Source organism: Ursus arctos, unplaced genomic scaffold (assembly GCF_023065955.2).
Source record: "Ursus arctos isolate Adak ecotype North America unplaced genomic scaffold, UrsArc2.0 scaffold_25, whole genome shotgun sequence".
NCBI lineage: Eukaryota > Metazoa > Chordata > Mammalia > Carnivora > Ursidae > Ursus > Ursus arctos.
This window is the reverse complement of record NW_026622930.1, coordinates 12,695,919-12,710,777: the sequence shown is the minus strand read 5'-3', so window position 1 is coordinate 12,710,777 and position 14,859 is coordinate 12,695,919. Positions and strand designations below refer to the sequence as shown.

At 36.3% G+C, this 14,859-nt stretch overlaps 1 protein-coding gene across 2 annotated transcripts in view; it reads right to left on the bottom strand.

The window, feature by feature from the left end:
• The window catches only part of RPS6KA5 (ribosomal protein S6 kinase A5), a 178,927-nt gene that overhangs the window by 62,464 nt on the left and 101,604 nt on the right, over positions 1–14,859 (bottom strand). For both annotated transcript variants that reach the window (XM_026515454.4, XM_057318628.1), the window contains exons 4-5: positions 8,564–8,679; positions 5,465–5,572 (exon numbers count right to left, since the gene is read on the bottom strand). In XM_026515454.4, coding sequence (XP_026371239.1) covers positions 5,465–5,572; positions 8,564–8,679 — 224 coding nt within the window. The remainder of the gene's footprint in view (positions 1–5,464; positions 5,573–8,563; positions 8,680–14,859) is intronic.

Below are 14,859 nucleotides of genomic sequence, written 5' to 3'. Positions count from 1 at the left end.
AACTGAAGAAGGGGACAGAAGAAACTAAAAAGCTTCCGTAGAGAGTAGGGTTATCTGACTCCTAAAGCAAACATGCTCTTTATGGGTCCTGAATCTCACCTAGGCATCTGGAGATATACATGTCACAACAGAATACTGCAAATGGCATTATTAGCTAGACATTTACTAAAGAGAGGCATAATTTAAAACTTTCCTACAAATCAGAAAAAGGAGAGTAACTTAAGATTCTCATTTGTATATTTTAGTTTTGTTCCTGGTAATCTAAAATTTGAACAGTATGTCCTATAAGCAGAAACTGGTATTTATTTACTGCTTCACATTCTAGAACATACTTTCATGAGCACCAACTCATTGTGTGATACGATGATCCTATAAATTAGATATGACAGCTATTATTTTACAGATGAAGAAACTAAGACTAAGAAGGGCTAATGACTAGGGCTTACCCAATGTCACACACTACAGAGGGGAGGCCTGAAAAAGATCCTCTTCCCTTAATACACGTTCTATTCATTATACACAAAGGCCACTTATATGTTCAAAAAATTAATTAATGAATAACATCTTCATAACTAAGCAAAAGTGTATTTTTCTATTTTCTGGAGAGAGAAAATAGTCATTAATCCACAGGCCTTTCCTTTAAAGTATAGCTACTGTGGCAATATGTTATAATTAGTTGAGCTACTTCTATTTTAAGTGCTGGGGACATTATTTTTCTGCTAGTTTTATTTAGCTACCTGTAGATTCACATTAATAATCTGTTGTGATATTTTTAAATGTTCAGTGTGAAATTATGAAAACACAGAATGCATATGCCATATGTAAGTACAGGGTAACTAATAGGACATTAATGTATCATTTTGACATTATTTGCTTATAAACAGGTAAAAACAGACCCCCTTTAAAAATAAATGTCTTTAAAGTCTTCAGTGTTAGACTCATATACCCAATACCAGCAGACTGTCTGACTCACAGTTAGGAACTCAACAAATGTTTGCTGAATTGTACTCTTCAGAGAGCCTATGAAGGACATAGACTAGCCTGCAAATATTTAGAAATGTCTTCTTTTATTCTCAGAATCTCAAGGGATTTATCAAATTCTATGACTGAGAAAACCATATATGAAAAGTATCAAGTTTGTAAAGTGCTCATTATCATATAAAAGATTTTAAAGATTTCTAAAATAAACCAATTTTACCCTGTGTACAATCCAGTTTAGCAAACTATAATCTAGAAATAATTAATTATATGTATATTTGACAAATACCTCTAGAACATAGGCTCATTAGGACAAGGAATTTGTTATGTTTACCACTATATTTCTAGGGTCTAAGTACAATATCTGACACATAGTACTTAATTAATATTTGCTCAACTATTCAATTAATGAATACAGAGAGATGAATATTACACCATGAGCAGAAACTTTAACTGTTATTTAAAAAGTATATGTTTTTATACTAAGTAAATTCCTAAAAATTAATAGAAATACATTTCCCAGATCCAATGAGGGCAGAATTTGTAACACAAAACTGCAACGTACTGAAAGAGAAGCCTATTTGGGTGGGGGAAGATTAGTTCAGCTTTGGAAATGTTGAGCTCAAGGAGTCTATGAGAGCATCACATGGCAATACATTACAAGCATGTTTGGATCTGGAGCCCAGAAGAGAGGTCAGGGTTGCCATACATTTTTAGGAATCACCCGCATAAAGGAGAGAGTAGAACATTGAACTGTGAGGAACCCTCGGGTAGAAGAGGAAGAGCCTGTAAAAGACAGTGACAGAGAGAAGGAAAACCAGGTGTGTGTGGTGTCACAGGAGCCAAGGCAAGAGGCAATATCCAGTTCAACATTACTAGGTAGTCAAGTAAGAAAGGACTAAAAAGCATCTAAAACTAAGGTTAATAGTGACCTTGACAAGAAGGCTTACAGTCAGTCGGTAGGTGTTCCAGCCAAACTGGAGTAGATTAAGGAGTGACACGTGGGTAAGTAAAGACAGTGTGTAGACAAATATTGACAGAGAAAAACAGCACAAGAGCTGGAAAGGAATATGGAATTCTGAGATAGATTCTGTTTATCTATTAGTCCGTCCATCCATCCATCCATCCATCCATCCATCCATCCATCCATCCATCCATCTTTAAAATTTTAAAACAGGAGTGACTAGACATGCTTAAATGGTGACAAAAGGGTCCAAGAGGAAGAGGAGAAAGGGCAGTTGGAGCTGAAGCTATAGAATCTCTCTGTATACACTGGAAACCAAGGAGGAGACTCTTTAAACTAGAGTTTAAACTGAAAACCAATGACAAAAAAGAAACTCATTCCAAGAAAGGTGGTATTTCGATATAAGGGAGTCAGGGTGACATGTGAAACCAAAAAGGAATGCTTGCTAATCAAAACAGAAATTGTTTGGTGGGAATATTTTTAAGGTGGAAAGAGTCTAGGCAGGGAAACTTGCAGAACAGGTGCTGGGTGGAACTAGGGGAGCAAAGAACGACTAGATCCTATTGTAGGGGTGTCAGAGAGGGGTAGCTCCCACCCCAGCCCTGAGAGTTAAACCTGAAGCCTAGTGTGACAGTATGTCCTCCATGGGAAGAGGAAAAACGAGCTGGTGGTCTGAGGGGAAGAGATGAAAGTGGAAAGCTTAATGACACAGACCCTAACACATAACTGTATTAAATGCAGCTAGGCTGTATTCAGTGAATAATAGCAAAATCTATAAATCATTTCTCCACTTCAGATTGAATCCCAATATTTCATTTTTTAAAAAGATTTTATTTATGTATGTATTTGAGAGAGAGGAGGGGAAGCAGCAGAGGGCGAGGCAGAGAATCTCAAGCAGACTCTGAGTTGAGCCCAGGGCCCGACATGGGGCTCAATCTTATGACCCTGAGATCATGACCTGAGCCAAACCAAGAGCTGGATGCCTAAGTGACTGAGAGACCCAGGTACCCCCCTCACCCAATATTTCATTTTTGCACCTAAACAACTAAGTGTTCAAAACCTATGGTATCTGACAAGAACTCCCTTTGTTCCCTTGTTGAGGAGCTGTTGACATATTTAACAGAACACACAAGTCTCTGTTGTGAGGAGGGACCTGTCAGATTTAGTCACATGGCATTTCTGATTAATTTCTATTTCTGTATTAAAACTCGGCAACTCTGATCCATGTTTGACTTTTGTTTATTTTCGCTGTTTCCCGGGGCCAAAGTCTGCAAAATGATCAGCCACATGTACCCATAAATACAGGAGTCACTAAGGGATTCTTTTCATTGGTGTCTTACCAGAACCTAGCCTAACGTCTAGTATGGAGAAGGCCCTCAACAAATACTGATGGAGTGAATGAACTAATGCAGGACGGTTCCAAGGAAAGAGGAGAAGGTGATCACCAAATCTCTCTATGCAGGCGTGCTTCACGTGCCAAGGATCCTTTGGCCATCTGCTGAAGCCCACAGACCCCTTCTCAAAACAATGTTTTTAAATGCATAGTATGACAGACGAAACTATAATCACATTGGAATACAGACACAAAAAACTACATGGAAATATAGTGAAATCAAAATAGAAAAAGAAATGGTGACTTCATCACAAATATGGTTCTGTGGCATGTGCTGGGCTTGTCAAGTCACAGACATCTCTGTAGAAAGATCTGGCCGGCCTCATTCACTGGCAACACTACTACCTGAGAGCTTCTGCAGAGTTTCTGCTCTCCGTTTCTCAGAAAGGAATCCTCCAAACTCCTGTCTAGGAAGCCATGTTCTCAGAATGAAGAGGCAGAAAGGCCATGGGAGCTCCATGGCTCCCTATGTCATTTTTCACTTCAACCACTAAAGCTTCCTTGTTGTGTCCTCACCTTTAGCCCATTATCCCTGGATCCAGTTGTTCTAGTTAACCCTTTCTGTCTTCCCTGAAGGTAAAGAAAGCCTGGTTGCCTAGGTGAATCAGGTAGATGGCAGATCTGAGGGGGCTCCCTGTTTCTTATACAGACCTGCAACCATATCTCCTGTGCTCCTACTTTGAGGGACACCGGGTGCCCCCAATTCCTGACCCTGTCTGGGAGCCAGAAATGCAAATTAGCTTGCTTTGGGGCTTCTCGTGTTACTAGCTTAGGATTCAACTGTGACCAGGAAGGCTACATTGGTTACAACTAGATTTCCTTCTGTTCGTCTTCCAAAATTTGGTTGCTATTTTCTTCCTTCTCTTTTGAGTACATGCCTATTTTACTCCCTTACTTTTGCGTAGTGGGCTTAATGAGGAAGCAATGGTAAACATATTTAACCTGTCACATTTTACTGAAGTTGCCATGAAAAGTTTTACAAAGGAAAAAAGGCTTTAAAAATCAGATTTTGAAATCTATCCCTCAAAAATTCATCTATTTTATAACTATGATTTCTTTCTATCAGAGATAACCAATATAATTACAACCACAACTTCATGAAGGCAGATATCATTTCCACCTTCTTCATTATTGCATTATCCAGTACCAAGCAAGCATAGTAGAGGTGGTCAATAAATATTTATTGAATAAGTGAACTGAATGAATATGGATATGATAAAAAGCTGGGATCTTTAGTTTTATAATTTCAGCACTTATGAAATTCACCTAGGACTGCTTTGGCAATACTGAAAAAAAGCAAACAATCAGAAACAGACGCACCTCATGTGGAACTCAAGAATGATGTTTTACAACCACAAAGTCCTTCACTACAAAAATTTCACTGTAATTCTGTATTCTATACCAATAATTTCTTAGATAAAAATGAGCTAGCATTCAAATTTACTTCGTTATCTTGCATAACCAGTAGAATAAAAATATAATTTTTATTACAACTGCTACGTAAGTAGTATTTAATTAGAACTAGTAGATGTACACTTTAAAATGTGATTAAATGCATTTGTCATAGTAAACAAGTACTAATCAATACTGACAATGCAAAGTCTTCCATATTTAAAACCTGCACATTACCTATTACATTTTAGTTCCTATGGACAAAAACAGCAGGTTATTAAAGAAGTTGGTCTAGTAGATCCTTGTCATTTTTGTCAAGTGAATTCAAAGGGCCATCAGGACATGTCCCACTTTGTAAATACAATGTAAACTCTATGTCCTTCATTTTGTAATTCCCTATTGGTTACCAACTAAGCCATGATTCTCTTCAAGGGCCCAAAGGATTATGTACATTTTTCAGTTATATTTTATAGCGAAAGTTAAATGCATAGCTTTGTTTTAAACTGGGGAATTCTGATATAGCCATTAAAGATTTACTGCAATTCTAACAAGATGGTAATTTTAAGCTAAAAATCTTTACAGTCATTCATGTCAAGATGTTCCTCTGGGCAAACCTGCACAAAACCCCATAATCCATATGGTACTTTCCTGAAATATGCTTATTCTATAACTGATTTTTTTTTATCATTGTTTACATTCTGTTGTTACTGACTTCAAATTAAAATATTAATACTCACTTCCTCAGCCACAAACTCCTTACTCAGACCAAAATCTGTCAGCACCACGTGGCCATTAGAATCAAGCAGAATGTTCTCAAGCTTAATGTCACGGTATATAATTCCCAACTGTAAAAACAAACAAACACGCATTTTCAAATAACAATTTCAAAAAAATGGATTAGGAAAGTCTTTATTCACCTTAAAAACAAACCAAAAAAAGGATTCTCCTGTTCAGGATGCTATAATCGCTCTTAGTCACTGGCTAGGGCCAATGTGAACTTGTCCATCTCATGGCTCATCTGCTGGGCTCCCTGGACCTCTCCTACCATGTCTTCCTTCTCTGTGTAACGAAGATCCATTCCCACCGGACCAGCTTCTGTGGGGTGTCTCCGTTGACTACTGTCAACTCCATTCTTCCTGTTCTATCTTCTGGATGTATTTAATCCTCACTGCAGATGATCTTCTTCAGATACTTTTAGCCAATTCATGTCTATCACTTCCTAATGGATTCAGAGACTTCCTGACCAACCAGATCCCACACTGGTCATGTCTTTGTTTTTATTCCTTCACTTACCTAAAAATACATTGTACTTACCTAAAAATAACTGATATTTTCTAGGTATTTCCTGCTTGTCTCGATATAACCATACCCTAACTCTGTTTTTCACTTTTCATGCATTTGCCTAGTATCTTGTATAGTGTCAAATAGGTAATTAATAAAGATTTGTTGAATAATAGGCTCCTAAACACAAAGGCTGAAGATCATAGGTTAATTTTAGTTGATCATTAGTTCTAAATAAGTGAAATAAGTCAATTAGATAATATGCATATATCCTTCCATTTTGTTTTGCATTAAGTTTTATAGTAAAACACTCCAGCTATTTCTTCAGCTAAATAAATCTAAACAAGTCATACAAGAAGTTCCTAATAGATGTGCATTGCACATTTCATGTTATGTCAGCCTGAATTAAATGTTTTTAAACTTAGAAACACTGCTTTCCACAACACTAAGTATATGAAAAAGCAGATTCGTAATAACTTCTTAAAATTGAAACAACAAATTACAAAAGGAAAAATGCAAGGCAATTTTCCTCCCAGAACTTCAGTGCTCTACAGGAAAGAAAGACAGCAATCTATTGAACAATCTATTTGACTTGAAGCCTCACAAGCATCTAACAACCAGTGTGACTTTTTTTAAAGAAACTTTTTGGAAGCAATTTTAGAAATAAATCATTTACTATCTGCTTTACCTCATCACTTTCAAGTAAACTTCCATTTTTATCTCTTCCCAGAAAACTCAATGTTAGCAGCTATATCAAGGTTAATGTTACTGGCTTAATATCTCTTATTTTGTATCTCTTTGTATTTATCTCTTTAGGGTAGTAAGATCAAGAGAAACTTAGCTGAGGTCTGATTTGCTGTATTACTTTCACTCCATATCAATTACGTGTATATCCAGAATTCATCATATTCTCTACTTCTGTGGTTCTGATTACCCTGTTTTAATAATAACAGATATTCCTTTAATAAACAGAATTAGTGGAATTAAAGCTTTCACACAAAAATGAGTTTCCTAGCTTACCCACAGGAGCTTTGTTTTGTTTTTACTCTGGTCTTTATGGTGATTTCCACCACCATTTTTATATTATAAAAACTTACATCTAATACCCCTAAGCATAAAACTCAAAGATATTTTCAGCCTATTCCTGGGCTCAATTTGGCTCCTGTATGAAGATGTCCTAACTACCGTATATCCCACAGAGTTACTCACAGGCAAAAGCTGACCACCACATGATAACCCTACCCAAGGGAATGGGGTGTCTGTCCCCTCCCTTCCTGCTCCTCTGTCCTTTCTCTCCAAGCACTGCAGTCCCGCCCCCCATGCCCACTGGGGCTTTTTCTCTTCCCCCCTGTTCTTATGCATTATTCATCCACTTCTCTTCAGATTCCTACTCTGACTCCCAGCCCCTGAGGGCCCAGTCTAGGCTCTGCTCTGGGCTAGTTACCTCCTGTTCCTGATCCCTTCCTTCCCTGCTTGTATCTTCTCTCCATCTTTTCTCACAGTCCCTCATGTCCATTTCCTCCATCTTGTAATTCCAGTCTCCCTGCCCCTTTAAAAATGTCCTCCTTCTTCCTTGCCTTTTCCCTTCATCTCTCTCCACCCTTGTCTGTGCTCCACAATCACCACTTTAATCTCTGTTCACCCCTAATCCAGTGCAGGATCTGAATTCACGACGAACAGTGGCTCTATGATGTACCTGTCTCATCCTAATGTATGACTCAAGTCATTTTGGTCTCGTGGTCTCACATACTTTGATGAAAATTAACTCGAGTGCTTTCTATTTCTGAGGAAATATACACACGCCTAGTCTACACAGTGACTGCTTCTATAATAATGCTTCCTTGTTAAGTTCAAAAAACTTTGTTCAAAATTTCTTGGATCAAGATTAATAGTATGTGAAATAAAATACATTTTTTAAGTTCAAACTGATTTTAATGGAGTTCAAACAGCATCCCAGACATGAATTCCACTTAAACTTTTTAGCAACTGAGTTCACGCTACAGGGGAGGCACTGGAGGAAAGAGGGAGGGAGAGGGAGCAAGGGTGGGCCCTGGGGAGAAAACACAGGCAAAGGCAAACCGGAGTGGGAGAGTGGGGTAGCTGGATTGCATGGCAGGCGCTTCTTTCATATTCTCCAACCTATCAGGAAATACACCCTGCAGACACACAGACAGTCTGCAATGGAGTAAGTCACAATTAAGGAAATACACATTATGACTTGTGATTCCATTTTAAAGGTTATCTTAAGAATGAAAAGCTTTTATTCTAATGATACTTAGTAATAAGCATTAGGATTTTTCATGAACAAAACCAAAGAACTGCTCAGGTTCTACCTTTTTAATCTGTATCACAGGAAACTACCAAAAAAAAAAAAAGAGTAGATTTTTAAAAAGGGAACTACAGAATTGAGAAAATTGGCCACAGTGTGTAAGTGTGCTTTCACAACCTCCACGAAGACAGTGAGGTTTGAAAACATTAGCTCTTTTAGCTCCACATTACCTCAATTAACAAGATTTTTTCAAAAAAAAAGAACTCCCAAAGATTGAGCATCTTACCTTGTGGAGATGTTCGAGGGCAAGCACGATCTCTCCAACATAGATCCGCACCTCATGCTCTGTGAAACGCTCTCTTTGAGAAAGATGAGTAAAAAGTTCTCCACCATTTATATAATCTAAAAATGAAATATATTTTTTTCTTTCTTTGACTCGTATTCATAAACTTAAGGTAGTATTCCCTTTTAATCATTTTGGACTAACCAGAAGGCACTGATTTTAATATATTATTTTTGCACAATTCTTTGTGTATAATATACAGTTTCATCTGGAACATATTACTAAATTTACATAGTAATACAGTTATGTAAGATAATGACTATCCTATGCTGCAAATAGATTTGCATAGATTATTGCCATTAAAACTATTACATGATATCTAAATATATTTAAATATGTTTCCACAAATGCAGTGTATCAGGAACCTCTGCCATCACCATATAATACTTAACTTGCTGTGGGGTACCAAGACATCAGCTACTGTCATACTCAGATAAAAAATGAACAGAACAAACCAAAACACAGACAAAAATCCCAGCTCTTCCTTTGTAATAGCTGTCAGTCACTATTTCTAAGCAGGTTCCCCATTTTCTAGAATTTTCTATGCACCTTTTCAAAAATGCGTATTAGATAGTAGGTAGCCTTATTGCTCCACACAGTTCAAAAGGAAAAGTGGCACAATGTGGCTGAGTCAAACACCTGAAACTGAAAAACTCCCATTTCCCTCTCAATTTGCCCTATTTACTCCAAGAGGAAAAATGAAATGAAAGACAAAACAGGCTACAGCGAGGGGCACCCAGGTAGCTCAGTCAGTTGGGCATCAGACTCTTGGTTTTGGCTCAAGTCATGATCTCCCGGTCAGTCGTGAGATCCAGCCCTGCGTCAGGCTCCATGCTCCGTGGGGAGTCTGGGATTCTCTCTCTCCCTCTCCCTCTGCTCCTCCCCCCACTCGCGTGCATGCTCTCTCTCTCTCTCTCTCAAATAAATAAATAAATAAATCTTAAAAAAAAAAAAAAACAGGCTACAGTGAGAAATACATAAGGGAGCCAAATAACAACAACGATAATAATAAAAACAATAACATAATTAGCTCTAATAAGACATTTACTGATAAACTGATAGTTTCATTAGAAACTAACCACTGTGACCTTAACACACATTTATGTGTGAGAAACAATGTAGACCCTGAAAACAGTCACAGATGTAGTTGAAAGCTTTCCTCTAAAAACTTGAAAAGCATGTATCCCAAGCATATTCGTTTGTCAAGTTCAGCACAGTTTGAAAAAAGAACAAAGCAAAATCTTCATAAACTTGCAAATTTGTTTCATCTTGTCTGTTTAACTTTAAATTCCAAAAAGCGGATGCAACAGAATTAAAGAACTCTAATAGCTGGTTGCTTTGCAATGTATTTTACCAAGCGTATGCCAGTAAAAAGCATTGCCCCCTCTAAGGCTTCTGTATTTTGCTAAGAGGTTTTAATTATATCTTAACACAAAGCTAATTATTAAAAAGGTGTAAAGGAACACAGCATTCCTGCCAACTAACAATGAATTTTTTCTACCTTTAAGTAGTTATTTGCTTAAATCTAACACTGATGTTTATGCATAAATGGTTTCCACAGTTAGTCATGACACAGAAGTAGACACCCACAGGTCAGCTGACCAACTGACAAACTCCTACACATCCTTGAATGTCCTACGCAGTCTTCTCATCTTCAATAACTACTCCAGCAGAGCTGATCACTTCCTTTTTTGTTAGCCACTGTACTTATTAAAGACTTCAAACCACTGCAATTACTGTATTGAAAATGTTTATTTGCACCGTTGCTCTCTCTGCTATACTCTGAGCTTTTTAAAGTCCAAATCAATGTAGTCACCTCTACAAACACAGTACCTACATACAGTAAGCACTCAATAGATATATTATTAATTAAACACAAATTCTTTACAGTGGAATAAATATTAAATGGACTCTGAAAAAAATCACCCTGAAACTCAAAGCAAGTGTGTTGTAAAAAGAATCCCATGTACTCTTCTCTTTAGGGCACCTGAATATAGTCCACAGGACCCGGCCTTTGTAACTCACAGACCTGGATTAGACAATGGTTTCACTGTGTTCTGAGCTCTCTCAGCTGCATCTGCAGGTTTTTGTCCATACAATGGGAATAGTAACAATGTGGATTGTTGTGGCTTGGAACATAGACAGTGGTTTATTCTCCATTTACTGGGAAGACAGAAAAAGGAACTACAAATCTAAGAAAACAAACCTAAAACAATATCAAGTAACCTACTTCCTACTTTTGGAATAGACCAGAAGCCAAAAGTGAAGACCTGACTTTCAAAAATAAACATGTTTTATTTGTAGGTATGTAGCTGTATACTTCACAAGGTCAAAAGCCAATTCTATGCAGCAGTCCAGGTATTCAGAGTTGTAAAGCCATACAGAAGCTGCCAAAGGGCTCTCATGGCAGGGGCTGTGGTATACCTGGAGTGCCCTTATGCGGCAGGTACTCCACATCAGTGGCTGGGATATGACATCAGTGGGAACGTCTATAAGGTAAGCATTTGGTACACTCAGTCATTATAATTTTAGTTGTTCTGTTCAGTGTGTAGTGGTATCTCATTATGGTTTTAATTTGCATTTTCCTGAATAAAAATATTTGGTAGCTTTCCATGGCTTATTAGACATTTTTATATCTTCTTTAGTGAAGTGTCTATTAAAGTTTTTTTTGCCTCTTTTGATTTTCTTTATGTGAAATATAATTCACATACCATGAAATTCACCCATCTGAAGCGTAAAAATCAATGGTTTTTAGTATATTCAGAGTTATGCAACTATCACCACATGGAATTTTAAAACATCTTCACTGCTCCACCCTCCCAGAAATCCCAATTTATCTGTTTTTTTCTTTAGTTGCTTGTGCTTTTGATATCATAGTTAAGAAACCATTGCCAAAACCAAGGTCACAAAGATTTACCCCTATCTTCCTCTAAGAAAGTTATAGTTTCAGCTCTTACTTTTCATCTTTGATCCATTTTGAATTAATTCTGTACATGATGTGAGATATGGGTTCAACTGCAAAAAAGCCCATACGAAATTGGTAATCCAGTTGTCCCAGTACCATTAATTAAAAAGACTATTTCTTCCTCATTGGCATCTTTGTTGAAAGATCAATTGACTGTAAATTGACTGTGAGGGTTTCTTTCTGGACACTCAGTTCCATTCTATTTATTTATATGTCTTTATTCCAATACCACACTTTGATTACTGTAGCTTTGCAGGAAATTTTAAAATTGGCAAGTGTTGAGTCTTACCAAACTTAATTCTTCCTTTTCAAAATCGTTATACAGCTACTCTAAGGTTCCTTGACCTCCCTGGGAATTTTAGGGTCACTTTGTCAATTTCTACAAAGAAATTAGCTAGAATTTTGAGAGGTTGTGTTCAATCTGTGGATCAGTTTGGGGAGTATTGCCATCTTAATAATATTAAGTCTTTCAACCCATAAACATGGGATCTTTTTATTTACTTAGGTCTCTTTCACTTCCTTCGACAACATTTGGTAGTTTTCGGAGTGTCAGTTTTGCACTTCTTTAATGCTAAATTTATTCCTAAGTGTTTTTATTGTAATGTAAATGGAATTGTTTTTTAAATTTCGTTTTCGGATTTTTCACTGCAGGTGCTCAGAATTTGTATGTTGCTCATACAAATGACCTCAGTTGCCTCCTGCAACTGTGCTGAACTTGTTCATTTGTTCAAAAAGCTTTTTAGTGGATTCTTTAGGATTTTCTATTTACAAGATCATGTCATCTGTAAACACAGGTTTTATTTTTCCTTTCTAGTGTGAAGGTCTTTTATGTTCTTTTCTTGCCTACATTGTTGAATAAAAGGGTGAAAGTGGATATTCTTGCCTCGTTTCTGATATTAGGGGGAAAGAAAGGCTCTTGAGTTTTAGGTTCCTGATTTTCAGGAAGTTCACTTATTCCCACTTTTTTGAGTGTTTTTATCATGCAGGAGCGTTTAATTTTGTCAAATTCTATGTCTACCAAGTTGATAATATGGTTTCTGAATAAGGGTATTCATGACTGATAAGGTATATTAATTGATTTTCACTTGCCCTTGCTTTCCTGGGATAAATACCACTTGGCAACAGTGTATGATCCTTTTAATTTGTTGCTAGATTCAGTTTGAGAGTATTTTGTTGAGGATTTTTGTGTTTGTATTCATAAGAGATATTGGTCTCTAGTTTTCTTGTTTTATCTTGATATTTTAGTCTGGTTTCAGTATTGAGATAATACTGGCCTCATAAAATTAGTTGCAAAGTGTTTCTTCCTCTTCTATATTTTGGACATTTGTGAAGACAGGTATTAATCCCTCTTTAAATGTTTGGTAGCATTAACGACAGAGGTCATCTGGGTCTGGGCTTTTCATTGTGGTTAGTTTACTACTACCATTCCTCCCCCTCCTCCTACTATTACTACCTCTTCTTCAATCTTGTTATAGGTCTGTTCAGATGTTGTATTTCTTCCAGTCGGTTCTAACAGTTTGTGGCTTTCTAGGAATTTATTTCATCTAAGTTACCTAATTTTTGGCATATATTTGTTCATGGTTTTCTCTTGTGACCTTTTTAAATTCTGTCATCAGTATTAATGGCCCTTCTTCCATTCCCAATTTTACTATTTTGAGTCTTCCTCCGTTTTTCTTGGTCAGTCTAACTAAAGGTTTGTCAATTTTGTTTCTCTTTTCATAACTTTTGGTTTCATTCATTTTATTGTTTGCACATTCTCTATTTGATTAATTTCTAATCCAATTTTTATTATTTTCCTTGTATCTGCTTGCTTTGGGGTTAGTTTGCTCTTCTTCCACTGCCTTAAGGTAAAAGATTAAGTTACTGATTTGAGTTCTCCTTTTCGAACTTTTTTCTTCTTAAAAAGCAATACAAATTTTCTTTTTAAATCTAGACAATTCAGCTATAAATTTCCCACTAAGCACTGCTTTAGCTGCATCTCATAATATTCTCTCATCTCAAAGTATTTTGATTTCTCTTTGACACATCAGCTATATAAGAGTATGTTGTTAAATTTCACAGTTGTGGATGTCCCAAACTTCTTTCTGTTACTGATTTCAAATTTTGTTACATCGTGGTCAGAGAACATACTTTGTATGATTTTAATCTTTTTTAACTTACTGAGGTATTTTTTTTTAGCAGCCTAGCATATGGTCTATCCTAAAGAATGTTCCTTGTGCCCTTGCGAAAAATATGTATTCAGCTGTGTTATTTGGCGAGTTCTACAGATATCTGTTATATCTAGGTGGTTTATCTTCTATTTCCTTGCTGCTCTTTTGCCCAGTTAATCTTATACATATTGAAAGTGGAGTATTATTGCTGACGTGTCTATTTCTCCCTTCATTTCTGTCAGTTTTCCTTCATGTATTTTGGGTCTATGTTGTTAAGTGCATATTCGTTTATAACTGTTATATCTTCCTGATGAATTGGTCCTTTTATCATTATGAAGTCTCCCTTTTTAATCTCTAGTAACATTTTTTGTTTTTAAGTCTATTTTGTCTGATATTAGTAAGCCACTCCTGCTTTCTTGTGGTTGCTGTTTGTGTGATTTATTTTTACATCTTTCTTCTTTACTCTATTTGTGTCTTTGAATCTACACTGTATCTCCTATAAACAGCATAACGCTGAATTTTCCCCCATCTGACAATCTCTACCTTTTGATTATATGATATAGTCCATTTACATTTAATGTTATTATTGGTATAGCTGGATTTCTGCTTGCTGTTTTTGTTTTCTATATATTTTATATAGTTTTTTTCTCTATTCCTCCTTTACTACTTTGTTTCACTAAGTGAATATTTTCTAGTGTGATATTTTAATTCCTTCAATGAATTTCACTTTCTTTTTTAAGTTATTAGTGGTTGCTCTATGGCTTACTATATGCACATTAACATCAAAAATGCTTCATATTTATATCAATTTAATTTCAGTGATACATATAAACATTACTCCTATACAGCTCATTCTCTCTCCTTTTTATGCTATTATTGTTATGCACAGTACAACTACATGTTACAAAGCCAACAATATGGATTATTATCTTATACATTTTATGTCTTTCAAAGAAGCCGAGAGGAGAACAAGTATATATTTACAACTAGCATATTAGCCTTATTTATATTTTTGGTTCTCTTTCTTTTTTTTCTTGTGGACTCAAGTTATCTGATCGCAACTCCCTACCCCCACCGGAGGCTTGTTTTTATTATTTTTTTTCTTTATTTATTAAGTAATTTGG